General features: G+C 39.6%; 1 protein-coding gene across 19 annotated transcripts in view; it reads left to right on the forward strand.

Annotated features, from left to right (window-relative positions):
* The window catches only part of DTNA (dystrobrevin alpha), a 233,951-nt gene that overhangs the window by 179,814 nt on the left and 31,412 nt on the right, over window positions 1–22,725 (forward strand). For 9 of the 19 annotated variants that reach the window (XM_049821425.1, XM_049821415.1, XM_049821434.1 and 6 more), the window contains 4 exons: window positions 1,804–1,928; window positions 7,230–7,310; window positions 14,899–14,976; window positions 15,611–15,703. In XM_049821425.1, coding sequence (XP_049677382.1) covers window positions 1,804–1,928; window positions 7,230–7,310; window positions 14,899–14,976; window positions 15,611–15,703 — 377 coding nt within the window. Of the gene's footprint in view, window positions 1–1,803; window positions 1,929–7,229; window positions 7,311–9,203; window positions 9,294–10,181; window positions 10,287–14,898; window positions 14,977–15,610; window positions 15,704–22,725 lie in introns of those variants that run through there. The other 10 variants (XM_049821461.1, XM_049821471.1, XM_049821479.1 and 7 more) reach the window with 5 other exon arrangements.

Here is a 22,725-nt window from a genome sequence, read left to right on the forward strand (position 1 = left end):
AGGGCTCAAATCCAGAGACCAGCAGAAAAATCCTAACTAATCTCAAATATTACAAAAGCATATTGTTACCAAAAAAAAAAAAAAGAAAATTATGCATGTAGCAACAATTCATGTTTTTATAGGACTTTGAGTGTGTTTTGGGAAAAGTTCTGAAGCTTAACACTTTTTAAATGAATGTTTTCCTGTTGATGGAGCCAGCAAGGGTTAAATTTGATGTGGTTTGCTCTGTATGCCAGTCACACTGGCCCTGCGCTGCATCCCAGCAGATCTGGGTCTGTAATTGTTTTTGTGGATCCTAATTGCTGCTTGTTGCATAGACACAAATGGCTTGAGTTCAGTCTCTGAATAGGAGAGTGCCCACTACATAGCTGTGACTCCATGCCTAACAGCAATTTGTGCTATAAAATCATTTTTTGCTGTAGCCAGGGAGCTGTAATTATAGGTACGAAGTAATTGGAAAACTTAAGATTTCTGCTCAGCAGAAGACAAAAACGTGATTACATGCCTAGTGGTTTCAAATGTTTCCTTGTCAGAAACAAATGTTTTGCTTCAAGTTTGAAATTGCCTTTCTGTAGCGTTCATTAGCATTTGTTCAAACCTTGTTAGCATTCTCCGTAATGCATCCATATCGAGCTCCACATGCGGATTAAAGGTGTTCGTGGGTGCAGTGGAACTCAACTGCTCTCAATTCAGAGTGAAATCACATTTATAATGAAAGAGAAAAAGCCTGAACTTTACATATTTAGGTTGGATTTCTGTAATAGAAATATTTCATTATTGTCTTGATTACAGTCGTTAGTTGATGCAGGATCTGTGTGCACAAATACAGCACTACTTCCATTAAGTTCCCAAAATATTTTAAAATTTCAGCCTGTAGAGCTGTTTTGCGGGGAGGAGACAGTGTAAGGATCACTACCCCTGTTTTACTGGCAGAGAAACTGAATCACAGAGAGGTGGGTTGGATGCCCTGAGAATCTCTCACGCAGCCTAAAAGACACCCTAGATCTCCGAGCCCTTCCGTAGAAAAGTGTTTGGCTGCAAAGAGCGTCCAAACAAAACTAGAAAGCAGAAGATACTGGGGTTTTTCAGACTCACTGATGGGACTTCAGGGTGAAAAGCATGATTCTGGTGCAGAGCCTCCCCGTCTTTTGGTGACAGTGACAGTACATCAGCCTCTTCTGGCATGCTGTCGCCATGGTGGGGCAAGTCTCACCATGCCCATCTCAAATTTCCCGTTCCCCGATGTGGCAGGAGCTGCGGTGGCCACGGGAGGTGGAAAAGGAGCTTTATAACAGTAGCGGAATGGTACAAGGTGCTGGAGCTGAGGAGGGAAATACTAGCAAGGGGAAAGAATATGGCGGCCTTGTGCCTGGCCCACAACTAGGAAGGAAACGGTGTCCCGTACAGTGTATCTGTATGGACAGGCATACACAGATGTGTTCTGCTTGCACTCCCAAGATGGTGAGGTACAAGCCGGCTCCCGTCCAGGCGACACTAACTTTGTGCTGTCCTTCATTCAATACTTACCCGAGTGCAGCATTGCAAAGAAGCCATGGCAACTGCATCTGTCCATATAGATATACCCCTGAGCCTACCCTTAAAGGCCCCTGAAGGTAAAAGTAATCTTTCCTCCAAACTGAGCAGTCTTTGCCTTACCAGACTCTCGGAGTGGGAGGGGGGCAAGGGAGATGTCAGTCATAGGTATGTAAGCTGTAGAGCTGCCTGTTGTTTCGTGCTTCCTATAGCAGAAAGAGTATGCACCTTACTTGTCCAGATTACCTCTACCTTCCTTGTTCCTCCCAGAAATCACCTGCTAAGAAGCTAACTAATGCACTTAGCAAGTCTTTAAGCTGTGCTTCCAGCCGTGAACCTTTGCACCCAATGTTCCCTGACCAGCCTGAAAAACCTCTAAACCTGGCTCATATTGTGTAAGTATCTGTGTGCTGTAGAGAAAGTAAGCTTTGTCGTAGGAGTTGCTTACGCTGAGTGTAGATACTATGGCTCTGAACAAAATGAGAGGCAGCTGTGACATATCAAGTTCAATGCATCACAAGTGCAAATTTGCTGATAGGGTTATTTAGTATAAAAAAGTAATGGTGTGAGTTCACTTGAAAAGTCAGTGGGATATGTACATGTAACCAAATACTGGGATGTGATGTTGGTATGTCCCCATTCTCCTCAAGAGCTACCTGTGCGATTCATTAGAGTTTCAGCCCTTTGGGATGTATTAATGTTGAGAACGTTAGTTTTGTCATCTAGAGACTCAACTTCAGTGTCTCACAGGTATGTCTTGACACAAGGCACCAGAGAAAAATGAAGTCTGACCAATTTTGTTGAAATAAGCATCAGAGTTCTCACTGACTTTAGTGGAGCTGTGGCTTCACCCAGCCCTGAAGAGTTACATGAGTCTGCATGAGAAGTGTGTCTTTAATTGCCAAGCCAATTGAAAAGAGAAATCTTTACATTTTTGTATTTTATATATAAAAATTATTATTTGGTGTAGAAGTTTGTGTCACTACTTTTTTTTCTACAGGAATCAAGAAACTCAAGGCAGGGAGAAGATGTATTTGTGCAGGGTGGGGAAATTATCACTTTGGATTCTTCTTTTCTAAAGTGTCTCCACCATGCATAGTGGCAGTTGCTCAGATTTTCTCATTTATCAGTTTGTTTTTCCTTTGCTTCCTGGGTCCTTAAAAAAAAAAAAAAAAGTTAAACTTTCCATAGAATTCAGGAAAAATCAAGACATTGGTTGGAAGAAAGTTACAAAGAAATTAACTTGGAAAAATTATTCAAAAAATACTGCCTTTAAAGTATTTCTCTTATTCTGATATATTTCTTAAGAAAATATCTTAACCATTTTCCCAGGGGCCCTGACTGAAGCATTTCAGGCAGCAGCCATCGAAATTGTATTTGCATGCTGCATATCTGTATTACTGGCTGCTGGAACTATTCTGGTCTGTAATTATTATACAGACTTATTTTTGTCAGTGCTGAATGTTTGTGTGTAGCGTCTTTAAGGGCGAGTGCATGCTGGCCAATGTGGGCCGTGTGACACCTGGAAAGGGTGTCTGACCTACCTGACATTTTAAGGGTAAATCATGCTGATGGTCCTCCTCATGTGGTTACAGCAGAACTTTTTCAAGGTGTAAAAGAGCGCTCTTCTCTTGAGGCACAAGGTGTCTCTGACAGATACGTGTGCTAAATCCCTGTTACACTTGACTATCAGTTAAAACCCCTGCACCTCTTTATGGAGGTATGACAGGAGGCTGTTGTTCTTTGGAAAAAATCATCCAGAATTGGATCTGCTAAGCTACCCCACTGCTGTGCCTGGTATAAAAGCCTGACTCTGCTGGCAAGTCAGTGATAATTTCACAGGGCAGATTTTGGCCATTCTTAAGAGAAATGGAAAGAGGCAAGGAGCATGAAACTGAAAGAGAAGCCTCTGTTCCCTGTTGGCTGGAGGCCCTTGATGGCCTGGGGCTATGTCAGGAGATAACGGGTAGGGAAAACTGGGCTACTGTGAATGGATTAAATGCATTTAGGCAAGGCAAGGGGAAGGTACCTTTAGGCAAGGCAAGGGGAAGGTACCTTAACTGAGTAGGATCTGTTCCAAATCTTTGCTGTGAACTTAACACCTGCCCTTCTTCCTAACTATATAGACATAATTTAGAGTGATTGGATGTGAGAACAAACCACCATCTATTTTGTTTTATGATAGAGTTTCTCTTTATTCATAGATTGAAGGCACTATAACTTGGCAATATAATATTAGCTATAATGATACATGAGTGAAAAACCTGTAAGTCGTGGAGGTAGCATGATCTATAGCATAGTTCACATAAATTAACTGAAGGGAGAGATATGCTACAGTACCTCATTGAGAATATCTTCTCGCTGATGTGATTTTTATTTTTAAACATAATGGAAGTTGAGAGAAACAGCTCTGGGCAGGAATCCAGGCAAAAAGGGTTTTATGTGTGCATTAAATGGAAGAATTTTGGCAACAAAACAGTATCCTTTTCTTAGCTTCTAGCTTAAATGGGGACAAGTACTCTCTGCATTACTATACAGCCTTTCCTTTTCATCAATTTTGCACCTTTGAGTGGTACCAGACAGAAAGACTGCATGGGTTTTCTTGTTTTACTGGTGCCACACAACATTTTCAGTTAAGCAAGAAACACATCTAAGGCTCATCTAGAGAAGTAGTTATCAAGGTGTCATTAACCTGATGGAGGAACTCCCCCCACCGATGGAGGGGTCATTTTTCCTTTCTATACATAAGATTGGCAACAAAAAATGAACACCAGACTGCAGAGATGACAAATGGCATGGACAGTGCATCATAGAGGTATTTTTCAAATGCATTCTGCGCTGGTCTGACTTCATTTCCATCTAAGCCTGTGGGAGCGTTGTTTTTTAGATCAGTGTGAAGAGGTTAGACCAGCATGGAGCACTTTTTGGAAAATTCCTCTTATTTAATGTGGTTTATTACTGTGGGTATGCGTTATGCCATAACGTGCATTTATTACATAGCATATTTCAATAGTATTAAGTGTTTTTTGCCTCCTTGAAGAAAGTTGATTGACTATCATCAGCTCACTTTTATCAGAAAGCTTAATCACACACTTCCAGAAGTTTAGAAATAACCTCAGAAAGATATACATTTATAGTCAATAGCTGAGTTTTCCTTTGCTTTACCATAAAGTCTGCTGTTCTTGTCTTACCACATCACACAACTGTATATGTATGTTTGAACATCCATTTGATATTCAAGCTGAACCAAAGGCATGTGACAATGGGCTTCAGCCTTTAAGAAACTTGCCTTGGAAAAGCTCGGATTAGTTTAATATAGTTTCCTTCATAGGACAATTGACAAACTATGCTAGTCACAAAACTTAAGCAAAGCCTTGGAGTTTATAGAGCTTTGTACACAATAGTAACTCTGCATATGTAAACAGATCAATGACCTTTTATGCATAGAGGCTGTCATGCTTTTTGCAGAATCAGGGTCGTAAGAAATGGAGTATGTCCAATGCACTACTTAGACCACATACCTATTAAACTGACAATTTAATTAATGATCTCTTTTCCATTTCATTTTGGCTGCAAAAGAGATACTTGGTGAGTATTTTTCTTCTTTAGTACACTTATTGGAAGAAGAAGTTTGGAAAAAATGCGATAATCTCATTATTACCAATCCTTAACTTTATGTCAGAGTCCAGAGCCAAATAAATAATTGTCTTTGAATACAGAGACAGTGAAAGGAAAGAGCTCTTTTGCGGCTTAGAAGCTTTCTCTTCCACCCCTATTTTGAGATAAAGCTTAGGCAAGACATTAACCTGAAGTGTGTATGTGGTGAACTGCTGAAGTAAGTGGCTGCCACATACCCGCTTCCTACTGCGTCAGCAGAGGTAGACTGGGTGCAAGACAAAGCAGAGCCCAAACTCTGCCAAGGGAGTACTCCTCCTGCCTCCTCCTCTAGGACAGTGTTGAGAACCAGCCTCTCCCATCTTTCAGAAACCCCGGCGTGTGCCCAGTTAGTTTCAGAATGTGTTCGCTGCCCAGTGATTGCACTGAGAAAAGGAAAAATGCAGTAGTCACACGTAGTTGGTGTGAACTATTTCTCCTATGTCAACTACCAGTTTACAGTTCCCAGGCAACAACATACCAGTTGCTTACCCGTTAAATAAAATTAGTTTCTAAGTATTCTCTTGAAGTTTATTTTCAAATCTCTGTATTTCAAGACTCATAGCACAATCACCTTTCCAGTGGATTGGCTTTGATCATGGCCTCATCCAGGCTCTTCCTAGCTTTGGTGGAGTCCATGAGAAATAATACTAAGCACTTTTCCATAAGTACATATAGCACAAAGTTCTGCTTCTCAAATTCATGACTGACCAGAACTGGAGTTTTTCCCGTGCGTCTGAAGATGCAGGGTGAGGCTAAAACTGTATTTTCATATAAATAAATAACATGCCAAATCCTACTCCTCCCTACTCCCAGTTTTAAACTACTTAAAATTGATGTGGTATTGTCAGGCTGAGAAATCCATTTGGACTTGTCAAAGACCACACATTTATGCTTGTCTTCTAGCAGTTACAAAATAAGGAAGAAAACATATAGCAATAGTTCATTTCTGTGCAGAACTGGCTTTCTTAATTTATTGCAAATGGTTTGGATGATGAGTTGTCTTGCACAATTGGAGACCAGTGAATATTTTGCAGATGGCTACTATATTTTGATTTGCACATCTGCAGAATTCAGAAAGCAAGACAGATCTTTCACAGAGCTTAAAAGGGATATTAACCAACTTGAAATCTAGGCAATTTGAAGTGTGAATTATATGGCTTCAGGTTCTGCTCATATCTGATTGAAAACCCTGTGATTTTAATAACATTTTTTAGTTTTTCCAGAGTGTCTATGTCTTGTGCCCAATATTGCATAAGAAGTCCATTAAGAAGGGGAGATTTCTTCTTAATGGATACAGAAGAAAAAATTATACATAAAATATTTTTTAAGAGTAGACAATAAAAGAAAGCAGAGGAAATATTCCTTTTCATTTCATTTTTAGTAAGAGCAGGAAATAAAGAATGTAATAATAAAGCCATCATTATCAATGGGTCCTCTTAAACTAGATACTTATTTTAAATTTTGATTTGGGGGGTTGATACACCAGTTGAAAAGCTTTGCAGTTAAACCAATTTAGTACTACATGTGGTTTATGGCCTGCTGAGGGGTATTAGTACACTGCGGTCGCTATGTGGATATGGTAGCATGGAGCGTAGGGCCAGGGATAACCTCATGAAAAGATGTGTAATTTATTGGCAATTACCCCCTGCAGACCTCCATGCTGCCACAGCAAACCTGCTACCAGTGCTCAGCCTAGCTGGTTGAAAGCAGTGACTGCACTGTGGACTGCAGGCTATGGAAAGAAAAAATGGCATAGCAGTGGTTTTGCCAAAGGAGGAAAAAAAAAGCAAGTTGCTTAAAACTCACCTCAGCCCACACAAAAGCATTATTTCTTTCCAGGCCTAAGTAACAGTGTGTTTTTATCAACTTCTGGTTAAAAACACAGCATCTTTAATTTGGATCTATTGGTACTTAACGCAAAAGGTGCTAGTAGTCACGTTACTTTAACAAGAAGCTCGTTTAATTCTCTGTAAATACTGTCGCTGGTGAGTTTTCTTTTGTGCAAAATTAACGCAACTGGGTATTTTGCCACCTTCTAGGCCCCCCCGACCAGTAACCAGCATGAACGACACACTCTTCTCCCACTCTGTTCCCTCAGGAAGTCCTTTTGCAAACAGAAGGTGAGTTCTTATCCTAATTTAAGTTAAACCATATGTGAGAGTGGTGGAGGTTTCAATTTTCAATTCCCCCCAGAAAAAAACAAACCCGAAATAAAATTAACACATGTGAGCAGAGAAATGTCTTGGTTATTTTGGACTGACACTGAGATATCTGGATGGAGGGCTGGAGTTAGGGCACCCGAAGCACCTCACAACAGAGCACAGAACTTTGGTTCTCATTTGAACCATTACGTCCCGCTAAATGTGCTCACATGCAGCCTAGGCACCCTCCCCTAGGGGCTGAAAATGGGGTGTTGGCGAGAAGCCATTTCATAGCAGCGCTGTGGGAACAGGAACTGGGTCATGCGGTTGCTTACTGGGAATGCCTGCATCGTACTGCAAGATATGATACAAACAAAGAGAAAATGTTTTCATACTTGCAAGATATAGCAAGACATCCTTACTCCTGTTAAACCACTCAGACTTTCATTAAAGGCTACAAGAGAGAAGGAGTAGTCTTGGAATGTGGTGACTCTTCAGCAAACAAACCAGAGAAGAGGTGTCAGAAACATTAATCCCAAAGAAAGGTGCTTGCAGCTGACTATATACAGTTTGGCTCAGTATTTTGGCTCATACAGGCAAAATAAGCGTGTAGCATTTGCTAGCTGTCTCACCCAATCTATGTAAGCCTACCAATGCACATAGATGAGAAGGTGGCAGAAAAATAACTTCCTGCTGTACTGGGGAAGATGAGCAATATGTCTTCCTTGAGTGCATTTTATTGCTTGGTTCCTGCTGTATGTGTCAGTGCTTCAGCGTTCCCAAATAACCAAACGCAATCTCGGGGTATGCATGGCTATGCATTTTAACACCAAAACCAAACCCCCAGTGTACCACACTGCAATCTCATAGTAAAGATAGTTTCCTACTACTTTGATTTATGAACTTGGTTACCAGGAGCTATGAACTGTAAACTCGCAGTGTTACCTTAGTGCAAGTAGCTGCTGTGATGGAGATGCTTTTTGCAAGCCAGTCCCAAAGCAGCCCCCAAGACCTGATCCGCTGCCTATGCAGACAGTGAGACTGCAACTGCAAATTCATTTCTGTTGTTGGAAAATATGGGATTTTATGTGCAAGGCAGGATAATCTATTTGTGGCCTCTCCAGGACAGGTCATTAAGAGCAATGCTCTTTAAGAGTGTAGCTGTTGCTTCTGTTTATCCCCAGGCAGTCCCTGTGCTCATTCAACAGCAGTATGCCTTCCCATTTAGGCCAGGGACCTGCAGTAATAATCACAGCACTATCTATTGTGCTGCTTGTTTTTCTTTACATATGAAAAATTCCTGATTATTTTACTTTTGTGTTCTTTAGTAATGCAGCTGACTGTCTTTAACTATCAGGATTAAATGTATGTGATTCCTGAGCCATTAGAATTCCTTTTCTCCTAGAGGAAAAAACCTCCTTGATGGAGCATCCCCTGAAGGCAGGAGACAATAAACCCATCCCAACCATAGGTACCCAGACTTCCTTATAAGTGGATAGTACAACATCCTTATACAGCAAAAAGTTTCCATGATGCAGCAGTCATTTCTGTCTTTTTTTACAGTTACCAGTACCCTGATATGTAAAGCAATTACATTGCTTGTATATTAAAAGTTTTGTAAATTTTGTTTCATTGATGTAGCAGGATTTTAAGTGATTGACAGCTTATTCTCATTATTTTTATTTTCATCTCTTATAAATTTAATTTGCATTTTTTTTATTAGAAAGAAAAAACACCCTACAAACTGTTAAGTCAGTATCCTTGCTAAATGGTTGCAAATCGCATTTATTGTAATGAACCGACTCTGAACACACTGCTGTCTGTGTATACTTTTGGGGCTATTAACAAGGTTTCATTGTTTGAATCATTCAGGTTACTTGGGGGTATACATGCAGCCAGTCCTGTGGCTGATGAGCATTCTCTTATAAAGCTGTATGTAAATCAGCTTCACAACAATTCACGGTCAGTATGAGAGCACTAACCCACTAATCACCGTAGTTCTGTAGCTCGTGCACTAAATCATTAGAGATTCTGCTAAACTACTAAAGATATTCTTTAAGGAAGGCTCTGCTGGGCTAGAGGGTTTCTGCGGCTCTAATTAGTCTTTTGAGTAGACTTCCTGCTGGCTGTGGGCTTTGCCAACTTCTCTTGCTTCTGCACAGCACAAATTCACCCTTTCAGGTAGGATTAATATTAATGTATCCAGTGGAAGTTGGAAACATTGTTTTTGAAAACCAAAAAACCTGCACCTTCATCATCAGTTTCATCACCAGTGTATGACTCGGCTGTTGTGTTCTTGACCAAGGAACCAAAGAGGCTTGCACGAGAGCCTGGAAATGACTCCAGGTCTCACAGCCAGCCAGGTCTTCCTCTTCTGCGGCTCTCGCTGCTGGTGGTTACTGTTCTGCAGTAACAATTGCTGCTTGCCCATAACCTTCCCCAGACCCCTTTGCTCTGCTTTTCAAAACGGCCACAGAAAAGGCAGATCTAAATCCTACAAAAGCTAACGAAGACTTCCCATTTATGTAGCAAGCATTGGATTTGGACCGATGCCTCTGGCTGCTGCACCCTTTTGCAGCATTCCCTCTCATCTTAGTGACCTAAAGGAAGAGCCTATTTCATTCTGCATAAAAGAAATATGCAATTGGATAAAAATAGTTGCCTCTTTTTTTTTTTTTTTTTTTTTTTACTGTGGAGTGTAATGACCTTTCTTGTTTTCTATTTTGATTAATCCATGAGCATTAGCTATAATTCAGTAAGAAAGTACAGAGACCAAGGTACATTTCTGCTAAATGCCAAGTTCTTCAATCACTATTAGACTAATAACAGTATCTTCATTCATTCTTTTAGGTTTTACTATTATTATTGCCCTGGGAAAATCAGGCCTCATTAGTGGAAGCTCATCCTCTCATACATCAGAGAAACAGACTATGACAGCTCTGTTTGCAATTGTGCTGATTTTATATTAAATGCTCCGTGATTCATATTATAATAAAAATTGTACAAACTCAGGGTAAAATTCCTAGCTGAACGTAATCAATGCTAAAAGCTCTGCTGGCTGTGTTTTTATTGCAGATAACTTATAGTTACTTTAATTTGTGTCACAATCTAGTCCAGAGGTTTCAGATTGTTTTAAAGAAAGTTTTTATATAATTAGAGTGTTTATGCAAGGGAGAATTGGCACAGACTGTCATTTGTAGCATTCCCATGGTATTTTTTTCAGTTAGTTGTGTCGACATAAGAACATTACCATTTGCAACCAGTTTCTCCCTGTAGCAGGAAATGCTGAATTCAGCACACCGAGTCGTTCTGCTGCTGGAAATGGATACAGTCTCATAAGTTCAGCACAATATCATCTTCATTTCTGGATATATGGGTGAAAAGGGGAAATTAACTGGGAAGAAGAACGTTATTAGAGGAAAGATGTTCAATAACTAGTAAATACAATGACAAATTGTGGGGAACAGCTGAAAGGAGATTGAACATTATATGTTCTTTGCATTTTAATTGCATCTGAAGCACTGGTTGTGGATGGGTACACAATTATTCCAAAGCTCAGAGGAGGTCAGATTCAGGCTTTCCCTGAGATGCTGCTTAGTTTCTTCAAGCCACTTCAGAATCAAAATCCCTTAAAATTTCCCTGTTTGCTTTGCTTAGTTTGAGCCACCATGTCCCTAAGAGAGCTTTCATGAGGAGGTTGGCATAAAAATTACAAGCACCTTTTGTCTAAATATGTACAGCATGTTATCAACAATATGCTCTGTACAGCTCAAGAACAACTTTAAAGCACTTACATTAGAAAAGAAGAAACAAAAAAATCTGTGATGCTCTCCCAAATACCAAATCACAGTCATTTGCTGTGTTGACAGCTAATATGTGATTAAAACCACAAGTCCTGTAACTTTTTTACTGTAGCTAATATTCTGGCTTTAATTTCTTTTGTGTGTGTGTGTGTGTGTGTGTGATCTCAGATTACCTAGAGGGCAGCAGAAAGAGGGAATATTGCTACAGAGTAGGTAATGCCCTTGCAAACCCAATGAGTTGGCTATATTATGCCAAAACAGGTAAATTGAGCATTATAGAAATTTCTGTCCAGTCAAGAGGAATAATTCTACACCCTGAATTAATGTTTTCTGCCTTATTTGGATTCTTTTGTTCCCCAGCTTCAGTCTGTTAGTGCTGCCTTAAAGTACATAGCTACCATAGTAATGATACAGTCTCCTTCTCTTTCTTAATAAATGTCTTTTTTAAGCTATCAAATTATAGGGCTAAGGTGGGATAAGATGAAACAGAATGGTTTTTCTTGCATTTTTCTCAGCACCCCCCTCATAGCTAATACACTTAGTTCTTCTAAAGGAGTAATAAACTGGAATAAATGGGGTGATGCAGTACAGTCTGCTGATCTTGAAATTACTTGGCAGTTCTGTGGTAGATAGAAAGAATGCACTATGGTATCAATGCCCATAGCCAAGGAGGAATTGAGTCTTAATGCTGAGTCAGAGTAACTAGTGCCTTTTTTGAACTCCTCATAAAAGCTAAAAAGAATTGGTTATTCTACCTGGGCATAGCACCAGATTAGGCCAAATTTCTGGACAACAGCTAACTTTGGAGCAAAACATACTGGTTGCTGCTGTTGTCCATGTTTCTATCTCTAAGGAGCATGGTAGACTTGAACTGCATGTTGCCTTCGTCTGTTGTTTTCAGAACAAGATGAGAATCTTCCTTATTTCATCAGCAATATTCTACCTGTTAAAGGAAAGGTTTATATATCTGATTGTTTAGTAGCCAGGTAGACACTAAAGAGGGTATAACATTTACACCAATATTATTAGGTCTACATCTTTGTAGACATCTGCTCAGAGTTGGAGGTTTTGTCTCTTAATTTGGATGGGGAAGCATTCCTTGGTGTCTTACTAAGTGTTCCATTTTAACAGGAATATATCTTTAAAATATATGTTCCAGTTGCTAGGACCCAGAGAAACTCACTGTGGCCAAAACCATCTCTGAAGTATTAGCTGTATTTTGGTAAATATGTGGAGGATGTAGGAAGATGTGGAAGAACAAGAAGGACAAATGTCAGCTCTTCCAAATGAAGGAAGGTTGAAGGCAGAAAAAGGGACAAAGATCAAAGCGATTATACAAGAGACAGCCTAGCCCTGGTATCCAAAGATACTGAAATTATGAAAGAATTAGTAAGCACCTGGAGCATAATAAACCAATGAGAAATAACCAGCATGGATTTGTCAAGAGCAAATTATGTCAAACCAAACTAATTTATTTCATTGACAGGATAACTGGTCCAGAGGGTAAAAAAGAAGTAGCAGATATGATACAGGTTAACCTTAAAAGGACTTTTGACATAGTCCCAGATGACACGGAAGTACCCGGAGGAAGTATGGACTAGGGGAAATTAGTATAAGAGCAACACTGAAAATCAGTAATTACGTTTTCAAAAGTTTGTTGTCATTCTAAGAGGAGGACTTACCACCTGGGATTCTTGAAGGCTATCCAAAGTCAGACACTATGCACTATTTCTTGTAATGACCTAGTGGGAGCAATAGAGTGAGCATATGCAATTTGTAGATGGTACAAAGGTTGAAATAGTTATGGAAAGGACTGCTTGGAGAGCAATTTCTAAATTAAAAAATGAGCTCAGTTGCAATGGTAGTAATTGATGTCCAAATGATCTGAAATCAGTTAGAGGAAACTCAGTAATTATAAGTGAAAAGTGCTGTAGCAAGGAAGCAAATAATCAAATAAAAGATGGAGCATAATTGGATGGACAGAAATATTTTAACAGTGGACCTAGCAGTTGCAGTGAACCACAAACTAATTGAAGTCAGCAATACCATTATTAGATTGCATCTGACCCTGGGGCATCATGTGGAAAGCCATTAAAACTCATTCCCTAGAGGAGGAGACATCTGCCTGGAGGTTTGCACCCAGTGTAGGGCAACAACATGGGGACAAATATGCTACTCAGCATGACAGAGTCCAGAGGAGACACCCAAACATCAGAAAAGCTTAGAAAATGTGACTCATAAGAAGAGGTTGGAAGATACCACTTTGCTTAATCAACTAAGAAGGAAACAGACATTGATAGACATGATATCAATTGCTCAATGAGTAATGTTTGCTTGCCTGTCCCTCCACCCCAACTACGTTGCTTCTGGAGCATAGGTGAGGAGAACTTATGGTTGGTAGAGGAGGCATCACACTGCACTGTTATAAAGCAGAGCACAAAATCTGCCCTGGGGTCTTTGGTCTCCTGTTGCGGCAACATATTTATCTTTAAGAACCAAAAGCTGCATTTTTGGCTGAAATGGCACACCCTGTACCCCTTGAATGCATTTTCCTTCTGTAATTGGGAAGAAAACATGGTTGGAAAACATATCCTTCTAGATATCATGGAGCATGTTTATCTACGTGGATATCACTTCAGTGGAAGTGCAACACACAGAAGTAGCATGCTGATGGACATAGAAATGTGAAGCAAGCATTTTTTCTTGCTGTGCAGTACAGCTTTTCATTCAGCTCTCTTCCAGATTTATTATAAATCAATAGGACGTAGGTTCTTAGGACACCCTTCGGTACCATCCTTTTGAGAACGCCACTGCCAACCTTGACCTCCTGGAAGGAGTGGAATGGCCCACACCTCATATTACTGAATTCCTTCTTTGTCCTAATATTAAAGGTTTTGATCTTCTGTCCATCAGAGCCACATCTGCTCAGATTTATCATGAATCACTTTTGTGCAACTTCATCTGCCTATACGCACATGGACCTGGATGCACAGGGGCATACATGCTCACACACCCATCTTTTGACCAGACATTTACACTATCAGTAGCTAAACCAAAAAATAAAGGTGAATAATTTTTAAAAAGGAGAAAGTAAAATTTATTTTTGTTTTGCTTTGTTGTTTTTTAAACCAAAAATGCTGCAGCATGAAAGAAAAACTAATGTGTCAGTCTCTTCCATTGTTAGCCAGTGTTAGCTTAATAACATGGATATTTTAGCATTGGGAAAGATGCAGTTACTGCAACCTATTAAATACTGTAATTAGGAAAAAAGAGTGGGTTTGATGAACTGTGTATTTTTTTGAAACAACAGGAGAACAGTACTTCTGAAAATTAAACTGGTGTATCCCATCACTGGATCTAAATAAGCATATTTCCATAGATTATTGAAACAATCTTATGGCAAATGTGGAGAAAAGCAATTTAGCTATTATGGTGAAGCTTTCCCAGCTTGAAAGCTGTGTTTAAGATGATGTTTATCTTGGACTCCACCTGGAAACTACACAAGCCTTCAGCTCTCCATTTGTCAGAAAAGCACATTCTGTTCGTCTTTTCTGTAGTGAAGGCTTTATAGTTTGCTTTTGGAGAACAGAGGGAAAACTCTAATTCATGACTTCGCATTTCTGAAGTTTTCTAAAAGTTCTTTAAAGCTTCTACTGTTATTTTTATTCAGCCCAGGGCACTTGAATGAGTTTGAACTCTGTTCTGTAATTAATTTCGGACATCACTGTTTACCCTCTTCTTAGTTTTCCTGTCTTATTAACTAGCTCTCCTTCCAAGAGTACTGAAGTAGAGCAGAGCAAACTGCTGGCTAGGGCTGCTCCAGCTTTTTTGAAAGGCAAAGGGTAAGTTAAAGAGAGATTATGTTCATAGCTTCACTAACACAGCTAAACCAAAACCTTTTCCTCTATTCTTCCCACTTTTAATGTGTTCTATAAACATCTTTCCTGAGAAAACGGTGATAACCAATTAACCCAGTGAGCTAAGTAGGGCATGTTTAAATATTTTTATGTACATCTGGATGTGTGAGATCTTGATCAGACACTTCCAAGCAAATCCAACTTGTGATTTTAGTGTGTTAATCATGTCTGTAACATATGTATATTTCATGTATATATGTAATACATAGCATATTAAAGCAAATAGTGCCAACCTCACAATCTGCTGTATTTTCAAATTAAATGGTACTGTACAGCTCCAGTCCCTGGCCCGATCTGGCATCTCACTGATTTCTGAGGCTGGCAGTGTAATCGAGTGGGATTCTACCCTCCTAAGCCATTAAGTACTTAACATATAAATTACAATCATAACAAAATAATTTCTGCGCTTGTGGGTTTTTTGTTTTGTTTTGTTTTCCTAAGAACGCTTAAGTTTTCGTTCCTAAATTCCCATTTCCCAATCTCACTTGCTCCTGCTTTCTCTGTTTATTTCCCTCTGTCTGTCCGGACTGCACCCTCTCTCCCCCCGACCCCGTTCCAGGTTACAGTACAGCCTCGATGTTGCAGACAGGCTGGCCGATGAACATGTACTCATCGGGTTGTATGTCAACATGCTGCAGAGCAACCCCGCACGGTTAGTGCAGGTTTGGCACCTTTGGGGAACCCAGGAAAGGGACGTTGGTCGGCCAAATGCTCTCACTGTTTCCTCCTGGCTACGAGCTGAAGCAGGTCTTTATGAGCACTAACCTAAAGGGAATGCATATGAATACGGGGTATGTCCTCCCAAAGTTGGTGGATTGTGGCAATTGCTGTTATTCTTTCTAGTGATGTTAAGTAGCGAGGCATTGGGAATAATTGCTTAGTTAAGAATGGCTACACAAATTGATTTGGGATAGCGTGCTCTAGTCAGTGCAGGACTTAGTGGTGGTACAGAAATCTGCATACAATGATGACTAACAAGTCCACATTTTCAAGGTAGTAATTTCTGAGGTGATACATAATTTGTAGCTTCACCTTACCTTGAAAGTAAGAGATGGTATTAGTACGTAAATAATGATAATAGTAATAATAGGAATTTGTTATTAACCTAGTGAAGGAAGGAGTTCATTTCAATTTTTACATGTCAGGCACTGTTTTTAAGTCTGCCTTATTTCTGCATTGTTTGAATCTTGTATATAAATTTGCCCTTATCTCATTCAGAGATATGGCAGGTTTCTAAATGGCTGTCTCGATCATAGTTCATTGTTTCTGCTGGAGTGAATATGGAGCTTTTTCTACTAAACCCACCTGCTTTCCTAGCACTTACGGATGGTGGCATTGCAGCAGACCACCCCGGGAAGGGGAAACGCTGGCTTGCCTCTCCAAGTGCAACAAAACTCTAGACTTTGCAGCCCTGTACCAGGAAGGTGGTGAGCAGTGTAGTATATGGCCCTAGAAAGTGTCACACTGAACAGAAAACTGTACAGTGTTTCTAACAAAACTATGCTCACAAGGTTTCTTTTGCTCATAACAAACCCTTTGGTTTCCTCTACTGCTATTGCAGAATATTTCCCAGTTTAGGAGAACTCTCCATTTACTCTTATATGTAGAAGGCAACAAGCAACTTCATTTGGGAGGGTCAATGCAAATGTTTTTTTTCAGTTTTACAAAATTCACTTCTGTGTGTAGCTCCAGCTGAAAATGGGGGTAATTTGCCATGCCCAGTGGAAAAAAAATTCTGTCTTTGTTGTTCTGGGTTGGCTTCTCCACTCTGTAGCCCACCAGAATGTGCCAGTGGGAAAAAAAAAGGCAAATTAGTCTTTAGTAAGAAAAATGAAAACCATTTCTTCAAAGCAAAAATATTTTGAAGGGGAATTTCATTCCTAGAGAAGCAGTTCCAGAAAGGAGACTTACTGAGTAAGATTCACACCGTGGTTGTGAGAACAAGCTTTTGGAGCATGTGTGTGGACTAGTCATTGCCCATGCATGATCGAGGACAGGAGTACGCTACCACTCAGTCTGGTTTGACAGGGAGAAGGAAATGTGGCCCTGCCTACCACAAGTGACTTACTTGATATGGTTGTTCAAGAGGCAAGCAAAGAATGGACGTGGTTTAGAGTAATTTTTGGTGCTAGGCTGGTTTGCCAGGCATGGCATTTTGGATGCCATGTCTGCAATTGATTTAGCTTCAGTGAGGACCAGAAGTTAGCTCCCCTTGTGAGTGCCTAGCTTCATCTTTACCATCTTCATCCTCTAAATTTTATCTGATATATTCCAACTCATTCCTTCAAGGTTTTGGGCCAACCTCACCAAGTCATCATGCATTTGTGTCTAAATACACACGTACAAATTATGTGCCATAGCATCCTTCAAATTTAATGTTTTTGAGGGATGAATGGAGAGTGACTGATAATGGCCTTAATTGTTTAAATAACCAATGCAAAGCATAGTACATAACATTTGATTACTGACATTAAATCACTGCAGTCACAACATCCTCAGTGAGAAACAATCTCAGTTATTTATGTAAGATACCAATTAGATTTTAACAGAAGCATAACCGAGATGGACAGCGGTCTTAGTCATGCATCAAACCGTGCTGCATTGCCACTTTCTGCTTTGTTGCAAAAGAGACTGCTAGTAGAGAAAGGGAAAAGTTAGATTTTGGCAAAGACAAGAACAAACAAGGTGTTGCCATCCTGAAGCTCCTGTGTGAAGCCACTTTCCAGGAGAGGTAGATGAGGCTTCTGCAGGAGGCTCAGCTGCTGCATCTCATGCAGCCTGGGCTGGCATCTTCAGGCAAAGCTGAACTCCTCCTGCCCATGCCCTGAAGTGGCTGGATACAGTTTGCTCAAAACCCACACAGCTGTGTTAGGATGGTGCTGAGGTCAAGTTATTTCAGCCTGCAGCTTAACGAGATTTGGTAACCTGAGTAAAGCATGTAGTTAACCATAATCAGGTAGCTTCTGATTTAGGGGAGGCTGCAGCTAGCCAGCTCAGCTGTTTCATCTGCCTGCAAAATACCACGTGTACATATGCATATGTGCCATCACAAATTTTCAAGTGCTACTGGCAGCCAAAGGTGAAAAGAGGAATGATTGTAGCTGGACCTTCATCTCCAAGAAAAACCTACAGAAATACTTTATGAGCATAATTAAAATTATGTTAAGAGCTATATAGAAGCATTTCAAAACAAAACAAGGTTGGTTTTTTTAGATACTGAGTCGGGCTAATTTATAGCAGTTAATGATCTGTCCGGTATAGCCCAGTGTACCTTTTTTCTGTTTTAAGTGTAGCTAGTATTTATATTGGGGGGGGGGGGGGGGAGGGGGGTAATTAATTTAATTAATTTTCACTGCTTATCTTTATTTTTCATCTGCAGTTATTTGATACTGCAACTAGATGTACAAGTTTTCCTTTCCATCCCTCACAGGCTAATCAGCTGCTTGAGGGTTTTTTTAGAAGCCAGCCCTCTATGGCAAATTAAGATACAAGAGAAAGACTTAATTCATTATTTATAGTAACTGTATGGGGAGAAAAAGTATCCCTGAGCCATATGTTTTGATTAGTTTAATGGTATAGGGTGTTTTAGGATGTAAAAACAATACTCAGTACTTAATTTAGTTCATCTTTAGTGTCTGATTCTAAAAAACAACTTTTAACTGCAGATAGTTTTCCTTTTTGTTCATATAAGTTAGAGATTTTACCTAGTTTTGAATGTTAATTCCACATATTTCAGTCTTTTTCTTTTCAGGTACAGAAGAAAATATGATAAAATATATTATAAGTAGGTGGTTATTTTTGTTCCATAGAAAGTTATTTTCTGATTTATGTTATACTGTGTAGTACTGTGATGAGTCATATGTCTGTACTGTAAAAGTGCCATGCTATTCTATGGTGTTTTTAAAATTGTTTATTAAGGAGGTGTGCACAACAACTAACTCTGGCTAGGAAGGCTGGTCTAATCTTCCTTTGAAAGAGGAAAAACATTCAGAGACCCACTGATTACGGAGGAAATGTATAGACATTTGGCTCCCTTGAATGGAGTTAGTTTGTATGATTATACCCACATACCTGAGTGTTACTAACATTTTGATGGTAAAATCTTGGTGATTGTAAAGCATATGGCAAATTTAACAATAGCAGAGGACTCAGATGATGTGTCTCAGGTTAAAGTACCTTAAAACCAGGAGAATTTTGAAATGCCACAGATAAACAATCCTCAGGATATATTTGGTGGGTTGCTCTTAGGACATTGTTCTTATAGCCCTGATGCTTAGAAACCTACCTTTTAATTTGTTGGTAATTTACTATAGTGAATTATTTATTAAGTGAAGGTTTGTAGAATAAGAGCATGTCATGAAGACCACGCTGATATCTTTATGGCAAAAATTTCACAAGACTGACATTTCTGACACTTTTCTGACCAGCAGTTACAGAATTTTAAGACCATCAGGGGACATCCATATCCCCTATTGCAGGGTGCCTACTGCAGAACAGGCTGGTGTGACACATCTAAAGCCTGAGAAATAGCAAAAGATCCTCCAACGTCACTCCTTTGTTCACGAGCTATCGTATTTTTCATCCTTTGTCTGCAGTTTTGAGATGCCTTTTTTATGGATCTCCCTTAGACCATAGAATATTACACAGATCAACTAAAGCCTGAAAAACAAGTCCTATTGTACAGGTGATAATGTTGGATATTCACTCTACATCCGAGTGGTGATAATTCTGCCAGACCAATTATTGCTAATAATTATAAAGTCTTTAAAGAAATGGTCACTAATGGATAAGCAGTGTTAAAAGTGTTGGTTAACTCTTTTAAAAGAAAAGGATCAGCAGCAAGATATTTGTATGCAAAATGTTCAGTTTCTTTCAAAAGGATGCCGGAGTCATTCTCTTGAGGGTCCCAAATTCTGCACACATATTCATAATATCTTAAAGCTTGTATTTCACTGTATCATAGTCCTTGAAGTTGCTGAAGTAAAACAGAAGTAAATTATGGCAAATCAGAACTCTTGAGACATAAAAGTCTTGGCAGTCAAGGCTGATGCTGCTGTGCGTACCTCTGTGCTTAATGATCACATAGAATAGGTCCATTCCAGAACTAAATATATCTCAGACATTGAAATTTAATTTACAAAGCTTTGTGGCCAGTGATTTGTGGCATTCATAGACCAAATTTGACATGCTATTACATCTATTTTATGACATCCATCTACACATAAATATATATGAAAGACATCAAATAGCAAGTAAGAATCAAAAAGCTGCGGTGGCTTGGTTCGTTCAGTAAAGTCATTGTCTCAGGGGTTAACTCACATCTCAGCTCTATGTTGCAGATTGTGTTATGCCAACAAGTGGAACCATAATCCATTATTTTTCCAGGATGGATAATATGGTTGCACATTGCTCTAAAAAGGAGAATTGATGCTGAATGCTTGCATGGCCATCTGTTAGGATGTGATGTTTTAGTCCTTATGGAAAAATTAAAAATTAATTATACTGTCATGAAAGTAACCCGTATTACCTGGTTTGCATAATTTTATGTGTCTGCAAGAGTTGCTTGCCCCTTTTGTTCTCTGGATGACATATCAGGACAGTAAGCATGAGTATGTAAGAAGCAGAACTGTATAAATTTAGAAAAATACCTTTAGCTTGGGTCTTTTCAGAAAGTAAATCACTTATCCCACAAAAATATCATAGAATTAAGCTATATACGTAACAAAATAAATTAAACATAACCAAACCCAAAAAGTCAGTGTTCATCTACCACCAGAAGTCTTCTGTGCAGTCTGCAGCACAAGCCTAGCTTACACGGAACCCCTCTGGGTCTGACTTTTCATAGCTTTACTGTTTTCCTAAACTTCATGTTTGTGGTCTCACAGGTTATTGTCAGAATGAGAAAAAGATGATGTTTGTCTCTTTTCCCTTACCTCAGCAAGCCGTAACAAATCCACATGACTTCCAGCTTTAGTTTAATGATCAATGAATATCAACCACTATTCATCTTTTGAACATAACTTCTAAATCCCAGTGGACTTAATCAAGCCAATGAAAAGATGCACATTGTAGTTCCCTGAGGTACCTGGGGATATGAACTCACTAAGAAATATTGGAGAAATATTTCCTTTTCCTTTTAAAGATGCCGATCCTTCAAAAGCAGAACTTTTTGCACAAGTGCCGTTTTCATCTGGAAGGCTTTTAAAGTTTAAGACACAATTTCTGGCAAAAGTCAGAATCAGATGCCCATGCCCAAAATAACCCTTGTTTTGCGCACTCTTTTGAAACATGAAGCTCATTCACCAGCAACCGGTTGCATGCCCTGAAGAGTGCATGGCTAGGGAGGTGTGTGCCTGTTTCCCTTCAGCCAAAACATCGGACAGTTGCCAAGGGCTAAGAAAAGAAGTCAGACTTACCTGCCTGGGATAGTCTGCAGGCAAATCATTCTTCTCACCTCTTCTTAGGGGCTTGATTTTTTTTTGCTTTGTATATACTAAAAAAGTAATACAATATAGGATTCTAAATACCAGGATTATCCAGGGTCAACTAAGTCATCTTCAGATTTCATTTTTTGTCAGTTTATTAGTTTTGATGGTTCTCTACAAACTTCTAAATGTTTGGTTCTCACTATATTACCTTTTTCCTGCTCATCTGACTAAATAAGAACCTCCATTTAAAATAGGAACAGCTGGCAAGGGATTAACCTGAGAGAAATATTTGCCTTTGATATTGGGGGGGGGGGGGGGGGGAACAGGAGTAATAAGATGCAATATTTTAAAGGAATTCAGCATGCTTGCTGTTTAGTTCTTACACTTTCTAAGTAATTTTTATGGAGATTCTGTGCACGTGACCAAAGCTCTTCAAAGTTGTGCTAGTAGACTCCTGCACCCTGGCAGCAGGAGTTGGCTCCTGTCATGGTTTAACCCCAGCCAGCAACTAAGCATCACGCAGACACTCGCTTGCTTCCCCCCCATAACCCAGTGGGATGGGGGAGAATCAGGGGAAAAAAAGTAAAACTCATGGGTTGAGATAAGAACCATTTAATAGGACAGAAATGAAGAAAATAGTAATGTTAATAATAACAATAAAAGAATTGGAATATACAGAACAAGTGATGCGCAATGCAATTGCTCACGACTCGTGGACCAATGCCCAGTTAGTTCCCTAGCAGCAATCCGCCCCACTGTGGCCAGGTCCCCCCCAGTTTATATACTAGACGTGATGTCACATGGTATGGAATACCCCTTTGGCCAGTTTGGGTCAGCTGCCCTGGCTGTGTCCCCTCCCAATTTCTTGTGCCCCTCCAGCCTCCTTGCTGGCTGAGCATGAGAAGCTGAAAGATCCTTGTCTTAGTCTAAACACTAATTAGCAACAACTGAAAACATCAGTGTGTTATCAACATTCTTCTCATACTAAATCCAAAACATAGCACTATACCAGCTACGAGAAAGAAAATTAACTCTATCCCAGCCAAAACCAGGACAGCCCCAAGTTAAAGTGAATCCAAGTCTGGGATCAGTGGTGGTAGACAAGTAATAAGCTGCAATATTTTAAAGGAATTCAGCACGGCACTTTCTGATCACCATTATGTAATTCTCTGAAATCTTACTCCCAAATATCAAGAAGCCAAGAATAAAAGAGGAAGTCTGATTATAAACTCCTGGATCAGTGGTT

Source organism: Accipiter gentilis, chromosome 2 (assembly GCF_929443795.1).
Source record: "Accipiter gentilis chromosome 2, bAccGen1.1, whole genome shotgun sequence".
Taxonomy (NCBI): domain Eukaryota; kingdom Metazoa; phylum Chordata; class Aves; order Accipitriformes; family Accipitridae; genus Astur; species Astur gentilis.